Source organism: Phyllostomus hastatus, unplaced genomic scaffold (assembly GCF_019186645.2).
Source record: "Phyllostomus hastatus isolate PE091 unplaced genomic scaffold, TTU_PhHast_1.1 phas_scaffold_39, whole genome shotgun sequence".
Lineage (NCBI taxonomy): Eukaryota > Metazoa > Chordata > Mammalia > Chiroptera > Phyllostomidae > Phyllostomus > Phyllostomus hastatus.
Genome location: NW_025334028.1, coordinates 2,676,123 through 2,691,934, shown reverse-complemented (window position 1 = coordinate 2,691,934; position 15,812 = coordinate 2,676,123). Strand labels below are relative to the sequence as shown.

The 15,812-nt window shown below is 44.2% G+C and overlaps 1 protein-coding gene across 2 annotated transcripts in view; it reads left to right on the top strand.

Moving 5' to 3' along the window:
- CCNY (cyclin Y) overlaps positions 1–15,812 on the top strand; it is a 278,861-nt gene that overhangs the window by 188,494 nt on the left and 74,555 nt on the right. For both annotated transcript variants that reach the window (XM_045820112.1, XM_045820111.1), the window contains exon 3: positions 12,641–12,675. In XM_045820112.1, coding sequence (XP_045676068.1) covers positions 12,641–12,675 — 35 coding nt within the window. The remainder of the gene's footprint in view (positions 1–12,640; positions 12,676–15,812) is intronic.

The window sequence follows — 15,812 nt, the reverse complement described above, 5'->3', positions numbered from 1 at the left end:
CCTTCTGGGTCCAACTTCTTTGGGACTCTCTGAGCTTCCTGGACTTCCTGGAAGTCTGTCTCGTTTGCCAGATTGGAGAAGTTCTTCTTTATTATTTGTTCAAAGAAGTTTTCCACTTGTTGCTCTTCTTCTTCTGGTACCCCTATAGTTCGGATGTTGGAACATTCAGAGATGTCCTGGAGGTTTCTAAGCTTCTCCTCATTTTTTTGAATTCTTATTTCTCCATTCTTTTCTGTTTGGTTGTTTCTTTCTTCCTTCTGGTCCACTCTATTGTTTTGAGTCCCAGTTTCCTTCCCATCACCATTGGTTCCCTGTGCATCCTTCATTTTTCGTATTGTAGCCTGCATTTGTTCATCTAATTTGTGACCAAAATCAACCAATTCTGTGAGCATCTTGATCATCAGTGCTTTGAACTGTGCATCTGATAGGTTGGGTATGTCCCAGTCGCTTAAAAGTATTGATTCTGGGTCTTTCAATTCTGTTTGAGCCATCGTTTTTTTTTTTTTTTTCCCTTTGGTCTGGTCGTGCCTGTTACATGTGAGGGGCAGAGCCTTAGCTGTTCACCAGGGTGGGGCACCCCAGTTGCTGGGTTGTGACGTTGTATGTGGGGGTGGAATCCAAGAGGGAACAATGACACTTGCTCCATTCTCTGTGGGACCTCAGACCCTTCCACTGCTTCCCCTGAGCAAACTGGTCCTCTCTGGTGCCGATTCCCATGTGGGTGGGCTTGTGCACCCTGTGGGACTTTCCAAGGACCTCTCCTGTGAAGCTGGGAGTCTCTTCCTGTGCCTCAACGGCCCCCAGGTGTTTTTAGTCAGTGCCCCGAGGCTCTATTTCCCAGTGCAGTGCCTTGCTTCACAATCTGCCTCGCTGGGTCTGCCGGTTGCCACCCCTCGGCCTGGGTCTGCCAGCTACTGTTTGCACGCTCAGGGTCCACCCACTGCAGTCTCGCGTGCCCCGGATGCCTTATGCACCCGGTCCCAATGCTCTCTGATCTCCACGCCCGGCTGCCTGACTCCGCCCCTCCTACTGGTCTGGATGAATGGGTCTATTTTAACTTCTTTGTTGTCCGACTTCCATACAGTTCAATTTTCTGTCAGTTCTGGTTGTTATTCTGTTTCTAAATTGTCATTGTCCCTATCTTGGTTGTGGAAGGAGGCACAGTGTGTCTACCTATGCCTCCATCTTGGCTGGAAGTCTGGATCTCTAGTTCTTAATTGAAACCTATGTGGCACCTTCTCTTAGTCCACCAGCAAGAGAGCTTTCACCCCGTTCCTTCCTTGTAGGGTCTCACATTGTCCCTATCCCTAGTCCTGCATGGTCTCTCCCTGCGTTCTTCTGAACTGCTAAGAGAGCTCTGCATGTCTGCTACTTCTTATTCTCCTGTTTCTTAAGCTCTGTGGTAGAGGAAGCCCCAAAACCCCGTGGTTAGCCCCCATGGCTGCTGGACTTGGCCTTAAATCCTGGCAAGAATCTTCCTCTGCAACCCCATTTCTGACTCTTCCCACAATTGACTACACCTGTCAGCACTCCTGTATTTTTCCAGCCTTTCTTGGCTGCCATAGGTACTCCAGGCAGGCATGGCCCTGTGGCATGGAGCAAATCATGTCCAAGCTCTCATGCAAGTGCTGTAACCAGGGGGTATTGTCTCCCAGTTACTTCATGGGTGGAAGTCACTCCCATCTCCCTGGCTCAAAGCATGGCCACAGCTACTTAACATACCTATGAAGCTAGCCAGCTATTATAGATATGTACAATAACCATTTTTACATATCAAGTATGAAGCTGGCCAACTGTTAATATGCAAAATAACTCTCAATGTCCCTGCTCCAAGTGTCCCATCCCCAAGTTCAGACTTGTGGGGGTGAGGATATCCTGTATTTTCATATTTCCTGGACACCCCAAATTCTGGACCCCATTACAAATCAGCCTTTGTGGAGAGCCCTGGCTGCACCCCATTACAGTTTAGGTCATTATGGCCAGGGTCACCTAGGATGAACAAGGATGTTAGGAAACTTTACTGTTTCCTGGAATGTTTATGATTTCAAAATTAATCTAGCCTTTTATGTTTTCTCATGAATTTTGGCTCTTTTTGACAATGATTCAACTGTAGAGACTAGAAACTGGCAAGAAACGGCCAATAAAAGCATAAAAAAATTCAGAAGTTTCAGAGAAATGATATACCAAGTAATAAACAGTATAGTTCCCTTTCTACCAAAGCTTGCCTGAAAATCTGTCTGAAATTTATTCTAAAATGGCTCATTCAGTATTTTTGTGTCAGTTTCATAGCATGAATCAAATTGTTACAGAAAAGACACACAGGGCCAGGAGAGGGCCAGGAGATATACTATTACTGAAAGGACACCCCCAGGTTCATTATGTCTGCTGCCTTATAGGAAAGACATCTCTCAATACCAGAGATTTGTGGAAAGGAAATGTTTATTTAAAGCTATACAGATTTAAAGTAGTGACCAATGTTTTCATTAAAATCAGTCTCTTAGGATACCCACAGATGCCCACAATGCTTCCTTTTCCCCCTGCCCTAATTTGGGGTACTGTAACTCAGGAAAAGAAGCAAATATCTGTGATTCAGGCTCCTGACACCATCAGCTGCGTCACCATCCAGGCAGGCTCTCCAATTAATCCAAAGCCATGAGGCACTTTCTCATGGTCTACTGGCAACTGTTCTTCCACCCTTCTTCCAGGCAAAGTCTCTACTGCTTCCCAGGCCATGTGGCCAAAGGGAGCACCCCATAGCTGCATGGTCCTTTTCTACCAAAGCTGCAGAGGTCCCCAACCTGGCCAAAACTGCATGGTTCTTCTCTCCACTGAAGCTGGGGAGGTCTGCACTCTGGCAAAACCATGTGGATCTTTCCTCACAGCTATGGGGAGCCGGCGGTGAGGGGGAGAGGCAGAGGCGGGTTGCCACTCTGCCAAAGCTGAGTGGTGGTTCCCTCTACTAAAGCTGTGGGCCTGCAAAGCTGCATGGCTCTCTCAATGACTGCAGTGTCTGGGTTTAAATCCCTGAGCCAATCTTCCTCTGTACCCATTTCCTACTCCTCCTACAATCAGTTACACCTGCCAGCATTCCTGTATTATTCCAAGTTTACTGGGCTGCCATCATTGAGTCCAGGCAGGTATAGCCCCATGTCATGGAGCCAATCTTGTCCAAGCTCTCACTCAGGCACTGTAACTCAGAGACCTGCCCTCAAGTTACATTTTGGGGGGAAGTTCCTTCCATACCCCTGGCTCAGAGCATGGCCACAGATATTTAACATAGCTATACAACCAGTCAAACGTTATAGATATGCTAAATGACCACACCAGAGGTTAGCTGTAAAGATGTGGCTGTACAAAACAGCCCTGCATGTTCCTGCTCCATGTGTCCCTCCCCCCAACTCATACCTATTGTGGGGCAGGGGTGAGGATGTCCTAATATTTCCTGGGCACCTTGAATTCTGGACCCCATTCCAAATTCTTATTTGGGGCCCTCCTCTTGGCTTCACAGTCTCAAAATCATGAAGTTTAAATGTGTAAATGAAGCACCATTTTAAGATTCATTCTTGGAATATAAGAACGTCTCTTTCCAAAGCAAGAAGTTTGAGGATACATGTATTTCAGCTGGGGACAGTGAAACAAGGGTGGGCTTAGCATAGAAGAAGCAACAGGGTAGCCTAGACTGGGCTGCCTTGGCTCAATGGGAAGTGAAAGAAAAGGGAGCTTTGGGGACAGGTTCAGGAAATTAGCCTGGGCTAGGAAGCCAGCTGCCCAGTGCCTCACAATTTAGGGTACTAGTGCCTGTGAAGGAAGAAGTGTGGGAAGAAGGGAATGCTGCTGTGTCCTTTGTCTTGAGGCTTTCATCTCTTTCTTTCAGGCGGGAATCTTAGGGGAGGTTTCAGGGGTGGGTTTTCAGCAGCATATTCATCAGCTTTCCAGGTGTGTCCTTTCAGTCAGTGCAGTTGGTTCCTGTGTCTCCCACCTGGTTTTGCTGCCTTTGGGGGCGAGGAGCTGAAATGCAACCGAAGTCTTGGTGTTATCTCCAGGGAGGAAATATTACCTGTTAGGTAGCTAAGGTGGCTAAGATTGGACCTGGAACCAGAAAAGTACAATTAAGGGCTTTTATTCAAGCCGGGACACTGCAGTCAGGCAAGCTGGGTCTGAAAGGACAGCATCCACAAGGGAAAAGGTAGAAGGGCTTTTAGGGTGTGTAGCAGACCCTTGGAGGAGGGTGAGTCACCCTGCTGATCTGCTCCAGGTGTCCTGGTTATCTGGTTCAGGAGGGCTCACTCTGTAGAAAGCTTGAGGGAAAGGTGGGGGGGCAGTGAAGATTCACCCAGTTTCCAGCAGAATGCCAGTGGCTATGGCTCAGTTGCTTCTGAAATGAAATGGGAAATCTCATGGTCGGGTATTTAGCAGGTGACATATACCGTCTTTGTTCCAGCACAGGCAGCGGTTTAGTCCCAGTAAATTCTAACATTACCCTGAGGGCCAGGTCTTTGTTTTCCCAGTTTGCCTCGTGCCAGGCACTGGGGGCCTTCACCCTGGCTACCATCTGTAAATTGCTTGACCTTTGTGCTCAGCTGTGTCTCATTTTTCCTATTCCACTTGCTAAGGAGTTTTCCTAACTTCTTACTATTCTGTCTCAACATGTCAGAATTCCCTAGGATTTAAAACTTCAACCGCTTTGGCTTACATATCTCAATTTCCTAAATCCACTGCAAAAAGAAAAAGAGTATAGATAATTAAGTGTCTAATATTTACCTGTCATTATTCTCCATTTATTTCCCAATGCTATTGTAACAGAATGCCAGCCTTTATGCAGTTCTGAAAGATGCCTGGGCCCGATTGTCCATTGCCAAGATTCCCAATGCCAGAGCTTGGTAAAAAGGAAAGTAATGATTTGTTTAAAAGTTGTAGATTTAGAATAATGGCAGAATTCTGCCGTTAAGTCCCACCCCCTTTAAAACACCCATGAACACTCACACACACACACTCTCCTGCCTTTCTTTTATCACATTAGGCTAGTTTTTAGAATATGCCAGTCAAAGGTACCGTTTCTCAGGAAAAAGAAAAACAGAAATTTGCAGCTAAACATTCCCTTGGTCTTAGTTTAGCATGGTAGGCATCTCCCATTAATCTGTGCTTGGCTGGATAGGGCCCTCAGTTCCCCAGCACCATTAGCCATGTTCCTGTGTTCTTCAGTTTTTAATCCAAAACTGTGTGGCACCTGATGGAGGGCCATCAGGGATCCTTCTGCATCCTTTCAACCTGCATAGCCAAGAGAGTGAATGGCTGCTGTGCCTAGTTTAAATCCCGGCCCAGAGTTTCCTTCATAACCCCACTTCCAACTTCCACAATCAGTAACGTTGGCTAGTCCTCTGATACCTTCTACCTTTCTCCAGCTGCTATTGTTAGACCAGGAAAGCGTGGCCCTATGATGCAGAGGGAATTGCCTCCAAGCTCGTTCACACAGTTGTTAATCTCCAGCACCTGGTTAAACTTACACCCACCTCCCTTGCTACACAGCTTTTTAACATAACTATGAAACTGGCCAACTTGCCATAGTTATGTAAAATAACTCTACCACTTTGTTCAGCTTCTTCTGTCCCCTAAGCTACGTTAGGGTTTTTATTATTTATTTATTTTCTATATTCCCAGGGACTTCTCAGCCTTCACCCTGTTCTGAGCCTTGCTCCACACCCATTACACTCTAAGTTATACATGTTTACTAGAATGAATACTATTGCCTATTTTCCTGTTGCTTAAATCCTTTGTCTATACTAAGTGGTAAGAGCTCATCCATTATTTCAGTTACTAGTCTTGTAACAAAATTAATACATACATCTACTTGAGCAAATAGGGTGATAGGGTAAAGGTCTACACAACTTTTCTGCTTGAAGTTCCACTTCCTAATCCTTGCGCATAGCTACTTACTAGTAAAAACACTACTGGGAATGCCAGGTTTTAATGTTATGGTGGTGGCCTACACAATAATGTATGAAGAAAACCTCAAATATTTCTAGCAGAAAAAGTTCTAGTTTAAATGATTCCTCTCTTACCCTCTTAATTCTCCAGGGTCCAGAATGGAAAGTCAGGGTTGTTACATCCTGCTTGGATGAGTATATAAGAACTTCCCTTGGACTGTTTAGTATAAAAATTGGGGGTTCGATCTTTCCTTTTATCAGTCCAGCCTCGCTCTGCTACTGCTTTAGGTTCCCGCAACTTCAGTTTCCTGGCTCTGAGCCCCTAAGTGCTTCACTAGCCCCAGTGGTTACTTCTGTGAAGGAAGGAGGTAGAGTAGAAGAGAATTTCAGGGCAACCCTGTAGAGAAAGTATAAAACTTTGAAGTTCATAGGAAAATAGTATCTGTCACTTGCCTCATAGGTCTTCTCTGTTGAACCTGCATATATGTAATTGTTTAATATGCAAATTGTATACTCTAAGAGAAGACCTATTTCATTTTAAAGATTGCCTTATACACATTGCAGCTTATGAAGATAAGCTTCTGCAATGATAGGTTTTTTTATGTGTGGGTGTTACAGAATGAACCCATGGAGGCAGGAAACCAATATGCTACCGAATGGGCCCCCCCACCCCTCCTGCTTCTCCCAGGGTCCCTCTGTTTTAGGTTTGCCTTGCCTTAGGTTTGCCTTGCCTGCTGCCAGGGAATTACGGCTCTCAATGTCAGAGATTGAACAAATAATTCCTTTCCTTTTCCCCAAAGGTTATACAGACTTACGTCACAGGCAACCAGGTTCTTGGTGATCCAGACAAAGAATTGAGCTGAACACTCAGAGTTTATAGCAGAGAACATGGGAGCAGGCCAACTCCAAGCAGAGATTGACCTCATGGGCTGGAGGGACTCTATTCTTATAGGGCGGATCCTTCCTGGCTAGTTTTGGTAGGCTTTTACTGAGCATGTACAAGTAATTGTATTACTTTAAAGCTACCGCACATGTGGTCTCCCATGATTTTCCCTGATTGACCACCAGGGAAGAGGGTCCCACAATGCTACCAAATTGACCCCCGTTTCTCCTGGGGTCCCCCTGTACTAGGTTCACCTTTCCCTTCATCAGAGAATTATAGCTCTCCATGTTAGAGATTAGTGAAAAGGAAAAGAACTATTTATTCAAGTTGTACAGACTTAAGAGTAATGACTTAATGTCTTCATCAAAATTCCAAACTCCCTTAAAACACCCACAAAACACACAGTCCTTCCTTCCCCCCTTTTCCCAGTCTGGGGTACTGTATCTCAGGAAAAGAAATAGAAGTCCATGGCTCAGGCAGCCCCCAGTTCTTCCCAGTAATCAATGCTCGACTGGGAGGCCTTCCTCAGTTCCCAGCACCATCAGCTGTGTTGCCAGGATCTCCACCTAAAGCCACGTGGTGGTTCTCTGCTGAAGCCGCATGGTGATTCTTCTCCTGGCTGTGGGGTACGGTTGGCCCCCACTCTGCCAAAAAGCACTTGGTTCTCTTCACTGCCACAGCCACGTGGCACTCCCTTCAATGGCTGCCAAGTCTGGGTTTAAATATCCTTCCAGCTTTACTGGGCTCCCATCATGAGTCTGTGCAGGGGTGGCCCCTTGTCGTGGAGCCAATCATCTCCAAGCTCTCACGCAGGCACTGTAACTAGGGGGAGTTGCCTCCCAGTTACATCTTGGGGGGAAGTTCCTTCCATCCCCCTGGCTCAGAGCATGGCCACAGCTATTTAACATATCTGTGCAACCAGTTAAAGGTTATAGATGTGTTAAATGACCACGCCAGAGGTTAGCTATAAAGCTGTTGCTATGCAAAACAGCTCTGAATGGCCCTGCTCCATGTGTCCCTTCCCCCAACTCATACCTGTGGTAGAGGGTGAGGACATCCCATATATCTTTCTACTATTTCCTGGATACCTTGAGTTCTGGACCCCATTACAAATCCTTCTTTTGGGGGCTCCCTGATTATACCCTCCTACACTTAGAGTAATGACTTAATGTCTTCATTAAGATCCCAAAGACCCTTAAAACACCCATAAACTCACAGAGTCCTTCCTTCTCCCCTTTGCCCGGTCTCAGGAAAAGAAATAAGAAGTCCGTGGCTCTGGTAGCTCCTGGTTCTCCCCAGTACTCCATGCACAGCTGACAGGTCTCCCTTGGTTCCCACCACCATCAGCTGTGTCACAGGGATCTCCAGTTCTTAATCCAAACCCACATGGCACCTTCTCATGACTAACCAGCAAGAGTCCTTTCACCCCTTTCTTTCCCACAGTGTCTCTCCTGCATTCTTCCAAACTGCTAAGAGAGAGCTCTGCATCACTGCTACATCTTGCTTTCCGGCTTCCTAAGCTGCATGGCCCTCTCCTAGTGTGGCTGCCGTGGCTGGGTTGAAATCCCAGCGCCAACCTTCCTCTGTATCCCCATTTCCAAGTCCTCCCATGATCAGCTACACCTGCCAGCATTCCCGTATTTTTCCAGCTTTACTGGGCTGCCATAGTTAGTCCCGGCAGGCAGGGCCCCATGGCATGGAGTGAATCCTCTCCAAGCTCTCACAAAGGCGATGTAACCAGGGGGGAGTTGCTTCCCAGTTACATCCTGGGTGGAAGTCACTTCCATCTCCCTGGCTCAAAGCATGGCCACAGCTATTTAACATATTGGCAAAACCAAAAGTTATAGATATGTTAAATAACCATGGCTGAGGTTAGTTGCAAAACTGTTGCTATGCAGAACAACTCTCAGTAGTCCTGCTCCATGTGTCCCACCCCCCAGTTCAGACTTGTGGGAGTGAGGACATCATATATTTTTTCTAATATTTCCTGGACACCCTGAGTTCTGGACCCCATTACAAATCCCTAATGCAGGGGCCCCCTGGCTGCACCCTGTTACATGGGGACAGGCAGTTGGTTTGTGGACTTGTTACAGAACAAACAAGGGGGGCCTGGGACGATATACTATTATTGAAAGAAGGCCCTGGGTCCGTTATGTCTGCAGCCCGAGGAAAGACGTCTCTCAATGCCAGAGATTCGTGAAAAGTAAAGGAAATGTTTATTTAATGCTATACAAACTTCAAGTAGTGACCTAATGTCTTTATCAAAAATCCTAAAGTCCCTTAAAACACCCACAAACAGACACAGTCCTTCCTTCCTTCCCCCTTTGCCCAGTCCAGAGTACCGTATCTCAGGAAAGGAAATAGAAATCCATGGCTCAGGCAGTCCTCTGGTTCTTCCCAGTTAGTACTCCATCTTGACTGGGAGACCTCCCTGGGTTCCCGGCACCCTCAACTGAGTTGCTGGGATCTCTGCTAAAACCAGGTGGTGGTTCCCCTTCTAAAGCTGTGGGGGTCCCCACTCTGTCCAGGCCACGTGGTTCTCCCTCTCTCAGGACTGCGGGAAGGGAGAGTCCCCACTCTGTCCAGGCCGTGTGGTTCTCCCTCTCAGGGATGCGGGAGTCTTTACTCTGCTAAAGCTGTGTGGCTCTCTCTCCAATGGCTGTGATCCTCTCTGTACCTCCACAGCCACATGGTTCTCTCTTCTCTCAGGGCTGCGCATGGTTCTCCTTCTCAGGGCTGTGCATGGCTCTCCTTCTTAAAGCAGCATGGTTCTCCTTCTCTCAATGGCCACCAAGTCTGGGTTTTAAATCCCTGTGGCCAATCTTCCTCTGCAGCCTCATTTCTGACTCCTCTCACACTCGGCTTCACATGCCAGAACTCGTATCCTTCCAGCTTTACTGGGCTGCCATCATGAGTCTGGGCAGGCATGGCCCCATGTCCAGGAGTCAATCATCTCCAAGCTCCTGCGCAGGCCCTGTAACTCCGGGGACCTGCCCCCCAGTTACGTCTTGGTGGGGAAGTTACTTCCATTCCCCTGGCTCAGAGGTGATCACAGCTATTTAACATATCCATGCAACAAGCCAAAGGCTATAGATATGTTAAATGACCACGCCAGAGCTTAGCTGCAAGGCTGTTGCTATGCAAAACAGCTCTCAATGGCCCTGCTCTATTTGTCCCTTCCCCCAACCCACACCCTGGGGGTGGGGGTGGAGACATCTTAAAATCTCCTGGACACCTTGAGTTCTGGACCCCATTTCAAATGCCTATTTGGGATCCCCGCTCTTGGCTGCACCCTGTAACAGACTCAGGAGACATTCCAGAAGGAGGTCTGTCATAGGGACAGGTGTGGAAAAAGCCTCTCAGATACTGTGTAGGTTTGATTTTCTCAAAGGTCCTCTTAGGGGCAGAATTACAAAATATAACAGAAAGGTGGCCAGATTTCAGATAAGATTCAGCAGGTTCAGTTGCCCTGTGGAAAATAAAGGAGTGTGCAGGTGTTCCTTTGTGCAAGAACAGGTATTCTATAATAGATTCAGATACCTTGTCCTTACATGTTTTGTATTAGTCTTAGTGATCTCCTGTTTTCTACTATTCTAATTGGAACCAGTGGGATTCATGGAAATTGTCTGATTCTTCCCTGATATTTATCCTTGTAGGAGATGTACAACAATAGCATATACTTTTACAATATTCCTATTCATTTGTGTATTGTGATTTTATTTTTGTTTTAAAACTTTCTTGTTAAAATTTTGAGTCAAAACATTAATGATTCTATATTTCAGTTCTCTCTTATTTTTGAATAATTTGTAATCTTTTTAGTAGTACCCATATAAGAAGCTGTAATATTTCTTGAGGCATGGATGAATATCTTTTTATCTATTGGAGGTGGATGACAAGGTGACCATGGAGGCCATTCCAGTAATTGGGAGACAGAAAGCCTCTGCACATATCGATTGTTGGGTACCCTCAGAAGGGCTAAATGTCGTCTGTGGGATTTCAGGTCTGCTGCCTGTGTAGAAAGTGTTCTCAGGTCCCTTCAGCCCATGGGAAATCATCATGAAAAGATGCCATCATGCCTCCATGTAATTGAGCAAACCTGACTAGATGCACAATAATTTAGTATTGAAATAATTTAAGGAAGATACACATGTGCACAGATATATGTGAACAGATACACAGAGTGTATAGTGCCAGGAAGTTAAAACCCAGTGCTTCTCGACAGCTCCTCTTTTTTTTTTTTGTTTTTTTTTGTTATGGTTCACGTGTGCATACTTATTTCGAGTTAGGTCAAAAGTAATCATGCAACCTCTACACTGTCTCACCAGACATAGTCCACAACTGTTGTCTGTGCACTCTAGAGAGCTTTTGGTGTGCTGGTCTGGCCTCAGGTGTAGCCAAGTGGCCCACACTCTCTCTGTGGTTGGTGTATGCCAGTGGCCTGTGCATGGATTCAGCTGATGGCCTATGGGCACTTTCTCCCAAGAATACCCTCAGGCTGGTTTTACTTTTATATTCCAGGGTATCTTTGAGGTAGGAAGAGGGACAGACTCACTTCAGATAGGATAGAACTTCTAAGGAAATTGAATAAAATGTAAACTAGGAAAACAGTTTCCATGCCCTGGCTGGTGTGGCTCAGTGGATCAAGTGCCGGCCCATGAACCAAAGGGTTGCTGGTTCTGTTCCAGTCAGGGCACGTGCCTGGGTTGCAGGCCACATCCCCAGTAGGGGGCATGTGAGAGGCAACCACACATTGATGTTTCACTCCCTCTCTTTCTCCCTCTCTTCCTCCCTGCCTTCCCCTCTCTCTAAAAAATAAAACAAAAGTAAAATCTTTAAAAAAACACAACAATTCCTTGTCCTCAGGTCAGACAGAGAGCTTGAAACTAGTGAGTTTTCATTTGGGAGGTAGACTTTGGGGGTGGGGGCAGGGCAGGACTACTGAAAGGATAATCTGGATTTCTACTTAGCATTTTAGGATACCCCAAGGTGGCATTATTGGTCACCTCTTTGAAGGAAACCTATTCTATCTTCTAAAGTTACCTACTCAGTAAAGGCATTAATTGATTAGTATATACCTTCAAAACTAGGTCTTCAGGAAAGAAAATGCAAACTTCAATGACATCAGATCATGAAAAAGCTCTTTAGGGTTTCTTATCAACCTTGTACATCTTGGGCTGAGGATCCATTTTGAGAAACACTAAGGTCTCCATCTCTGAGATAGGATGGTATTTTGTATTGTGATTTTTTTTTTCAGCTTCCTCAAGGGCAAGGGTACTCTAAGAGGCTCCATCAGGCCTCCTAGACAGAAGTCTGGCTTTATTTCCCAGCTCCCAGCACAGAGAGAGAGGAATTGGTTTCCATGTTGATAATGATTCTGGCATATTTTGTCCTGTATCTTAATGTTGTGATGGCCTTGTTATTTACCTTTCACCCTATAGTATCGACCTTTGTGGATCTGCTCTGTTTGGAAATCAGTTGTCCTCTTATTTATTAATTATTTTAAATTAAATTAATGGATGCATACAAGTTTTATGAGATTTAGTAATTAATATTTTATTTGGTTATTGGAAGAGTATTACCTTTTGGTTAATTATAGCTACTTTTAGTTTGTTAGCATGCCATAGTTTAAATAAGTGGGCATATATTTTGCTCTGTTAATCAGGTTCTGATCTGCAGTGTGCAGGTCACATATTCTTATATTTGGTATTGGAGCAATTGGGTATGTTGGTTGGTGGAAGAATGGGATCATGACACACAGGCTTAGCCCTCAGTAACCTGTAAGGGGTTGACATGCAGGCATGTAACATTTTTGTTGCATCTTTTGTTTTCACAGTGAGAGAAAAACGCAAGAGTCTCTTCATTAACCATGTAAGTGAAGCTCTACCCCTGTGTTCTTCATAATGACTGTGCAGTGAAGAGAGGTTAAATAACTGTCTAGGATGGGTGACAATGGTTCATGTATTTTGTCAATGATTCAGGAAATGTGAAAAATGTGACAGTGATGTTATGGTTTGTAACTGAATAAGCATGGCTGGTATTTATCCACTGTCCCAAACGTTTTTCCAGAAGTCCCAGACTGTTATTATTCATGGGAAGGAAGATGTGTGTGAACAATAACACAGCACATACCACACAGGTCCAAGTGAAAGCCACTCCTTTTAAGTTTCTGATCCTTTCTTTCTTCTATCCCACTCCAAATTACTTTTTCTTTAACTCTGTTTCACTGAAATAAACACATAATTGTTTTCTATGAGGCTGTCTGCCTCCATACATTTTCCTTTCCCTAATTGTTGTTTATAGGTCCAACAGAATCTGCATATTCTTTTGATATTCAGAACAGGATAAACTTGACAACACTCTTGACCATTCTGATCAGTGTTTGTCTCCCCTTCTTGTCTGGCAAAAAGCATCCATTGAGATCATTTACCCTTCATCCTTTTAAGCAGTGTGTGTAGCTGACTCTGTCTGTGCTCCTTCCCCGGACCCCCACCCTCATGGTGCCCCAACTTGCACCCCTGCAAATGTAGAGTCTAGAGAAGTTACCTCTAAATACATGACTCTTTCTTTAGAAAAAATTATCTCCATGAGGTATGGAATGATGCAGTAGGTAAATTACCAAAATTAATATGCTATTAATTCTTATATTGAAAACAAGAATGAGTATTTGACCTTACAAGGGTTTTTCTCAGAGTTTCTAGACTATCTGCATTTAATTATTTATAGATCTTGAAGTACTTGGCACTAAAGGTGTGTTAGAAAGACTTAAAGCTGTAACGTTGTCTTCCCTACCCTTTGAAAATGTGGTCAAAAATCCATTGTAAAGAAGTTCATAAGGTGGGCTCCTGCAAACTAATTATAGCACCATATAAATATATAGAAGTTATTGCCCCTTAGAATATAGATAAATTCTATTTAATTTTCCAAGTTCTGTATCAAAATTTATGAAAGCCTTTCTGTTATTTTGAGTATGTATATAGTTTTTTTCATAATTAGTGAAGACAGGGATTCCCAGGGTGGCGTATACTCTGCCCAACTTGTGTGGGAGCTGAGCCTGGGAGGGCTTATGCTCCTCTTCAGTAATGCAGTCCAAGTGGGTTTTTGCCTTCCAGGTTGAAAAGGGGTGGGAGCAGATTTCTTGCAAAATGGTGTCTTTTCTGTTTATATTCTTCACCTGGTAAGCCAGAGAAGTCAAGCAATATAGTGAGCTTGATCCAGGAACTTAAGTTTAAAAAATTCTAAACCTTGCTTTCGTGTCTTTGGGAGATTTACTTTTAGTAGACCTGAATTTATTGAGCAACCACTATGTAGGCACCAGTACAACATACTTAGAAGATGTGAAAGAACCCTTAGCAAGGTTTTAATCTCAGTAAGATTTTAAAAATTCAATAAGATTAAGGAATTGGGATTTCACATCTCACTAAGGAATCTTAGATACTCTGGTTCCCATACCACTCATTTTGCTTGACACAAAGGATATTGACACGGGGAAGATGTTTTATGTTCTCTCTCTTAATGTTTTTCTTTTTTTAGAATGCCTTAAATTCTTAATGCTGTACACTGAAAAATGTTGATAGAGATAAGTCTCTGTGGGACAATAGTTCCTTTGAGTGTCTATTACATCTGTGGAAGACTTTCTCTTTTTTACAGTTTCCTGTATACTTCCTTCCTTCCTCCTGTCACTCTTGCTATGAGGCACAAGTAAAGTGTAATGTAATGGAAAGTGTAATGGTCTACATGAATATAGGACAGCTGACACATGGAATTGCTCCCTTAGTACCTTCGTGGAAGGTCATTTGGGAAACTACACTGTCCTTGTTAAGACACCCAAGTGAAGGTCACTGAACTGATTTGATGACTTGTCCTAGAACATACATGGCCTGTTCTCAGTGGTAGTTGCTGTGTTTGAAGCCCTACTCCTTTGAGTGTGGTATGAAGATCTCATCTCTGAATCAGCCAGCACAGATTCTTGAACATACTGCCTGCTTTTCACATTTCTGAGGCACTTTGGGGGGACAGTGGAAAGGAATGTTTCTGATTGGACCTCCTCTGTGACTTCCCGATTCTGTTGTTCTTTGCGGAGGATCGAGGAGCCCAGCTGTTCCTCGTAGGAGCTGCATAGCCACTCCAGGCCTTCCATGATGTCTCACCCTCCTCACTATGTCATTTCAGTTTTTGCTTTTTTGCTCTCTTATTTCCTCAATTTTCGACTTCATCACCTCGTTCAGGGACTTCTGGAGCTGAGTGAGGAAAGAGGAACACAAGAGTCTGAGAAGGAGCAAGGACTTTTTCAGACAAGTCCTGTAAGGAGAAGCAGACTTTCCTTCCCTTACCCTCCAAGCAGAGACTTCCACTGCGGCATTTGTGTTATAGTTTGTTCTTTTACTTTATATAAATATGTTGTTAACTTTTACTGTGAAAAACTTTACACTTATGGAACATTATAATAATACAGAAACTTCCCATATACTCTTTACCCAAATTCACCAGTTGTAAATTTCCTGTATTATTTTTCTGAATTGTTTGAGAGTAGGTTGTCTTCATCCTGTCCTTTACCTCCTAATACTGTTCATTGTGTATATCCTAAGACAAAGATATTCTCTGTGTAAACACAATATTGTTATCAAACTCAAGAGTTTAACATTGATACTGTTCTCTTAAATAACTGTTCATATTTCAGTTGTGTTAACTGGCTTTATAATGTCTTGTGTAGCATGTTATTCTCTGGTGCTGGTTTTAATTTAGAATCACATGTGGCATTTAGTTGGTGTGCACATCGGTCTCCTCTGTCTTTCATCATGTTGACACTGTTGCAGAATGCAGAGCCAGGTGTTTTCTTAACAGAACACTTCTCACTTTGAATTTGTCTGAAGGATTCAGGTCAGCACTTCAAGCCAGAACACTTCATGGAGTACTTCCTTGCTCTTCTCCATGTATTAAACCTGGAAGACATCCAATATTCACCTGACCTCATTGTCGATGTTGATTTTGGTCACCTAGCAAGGTGC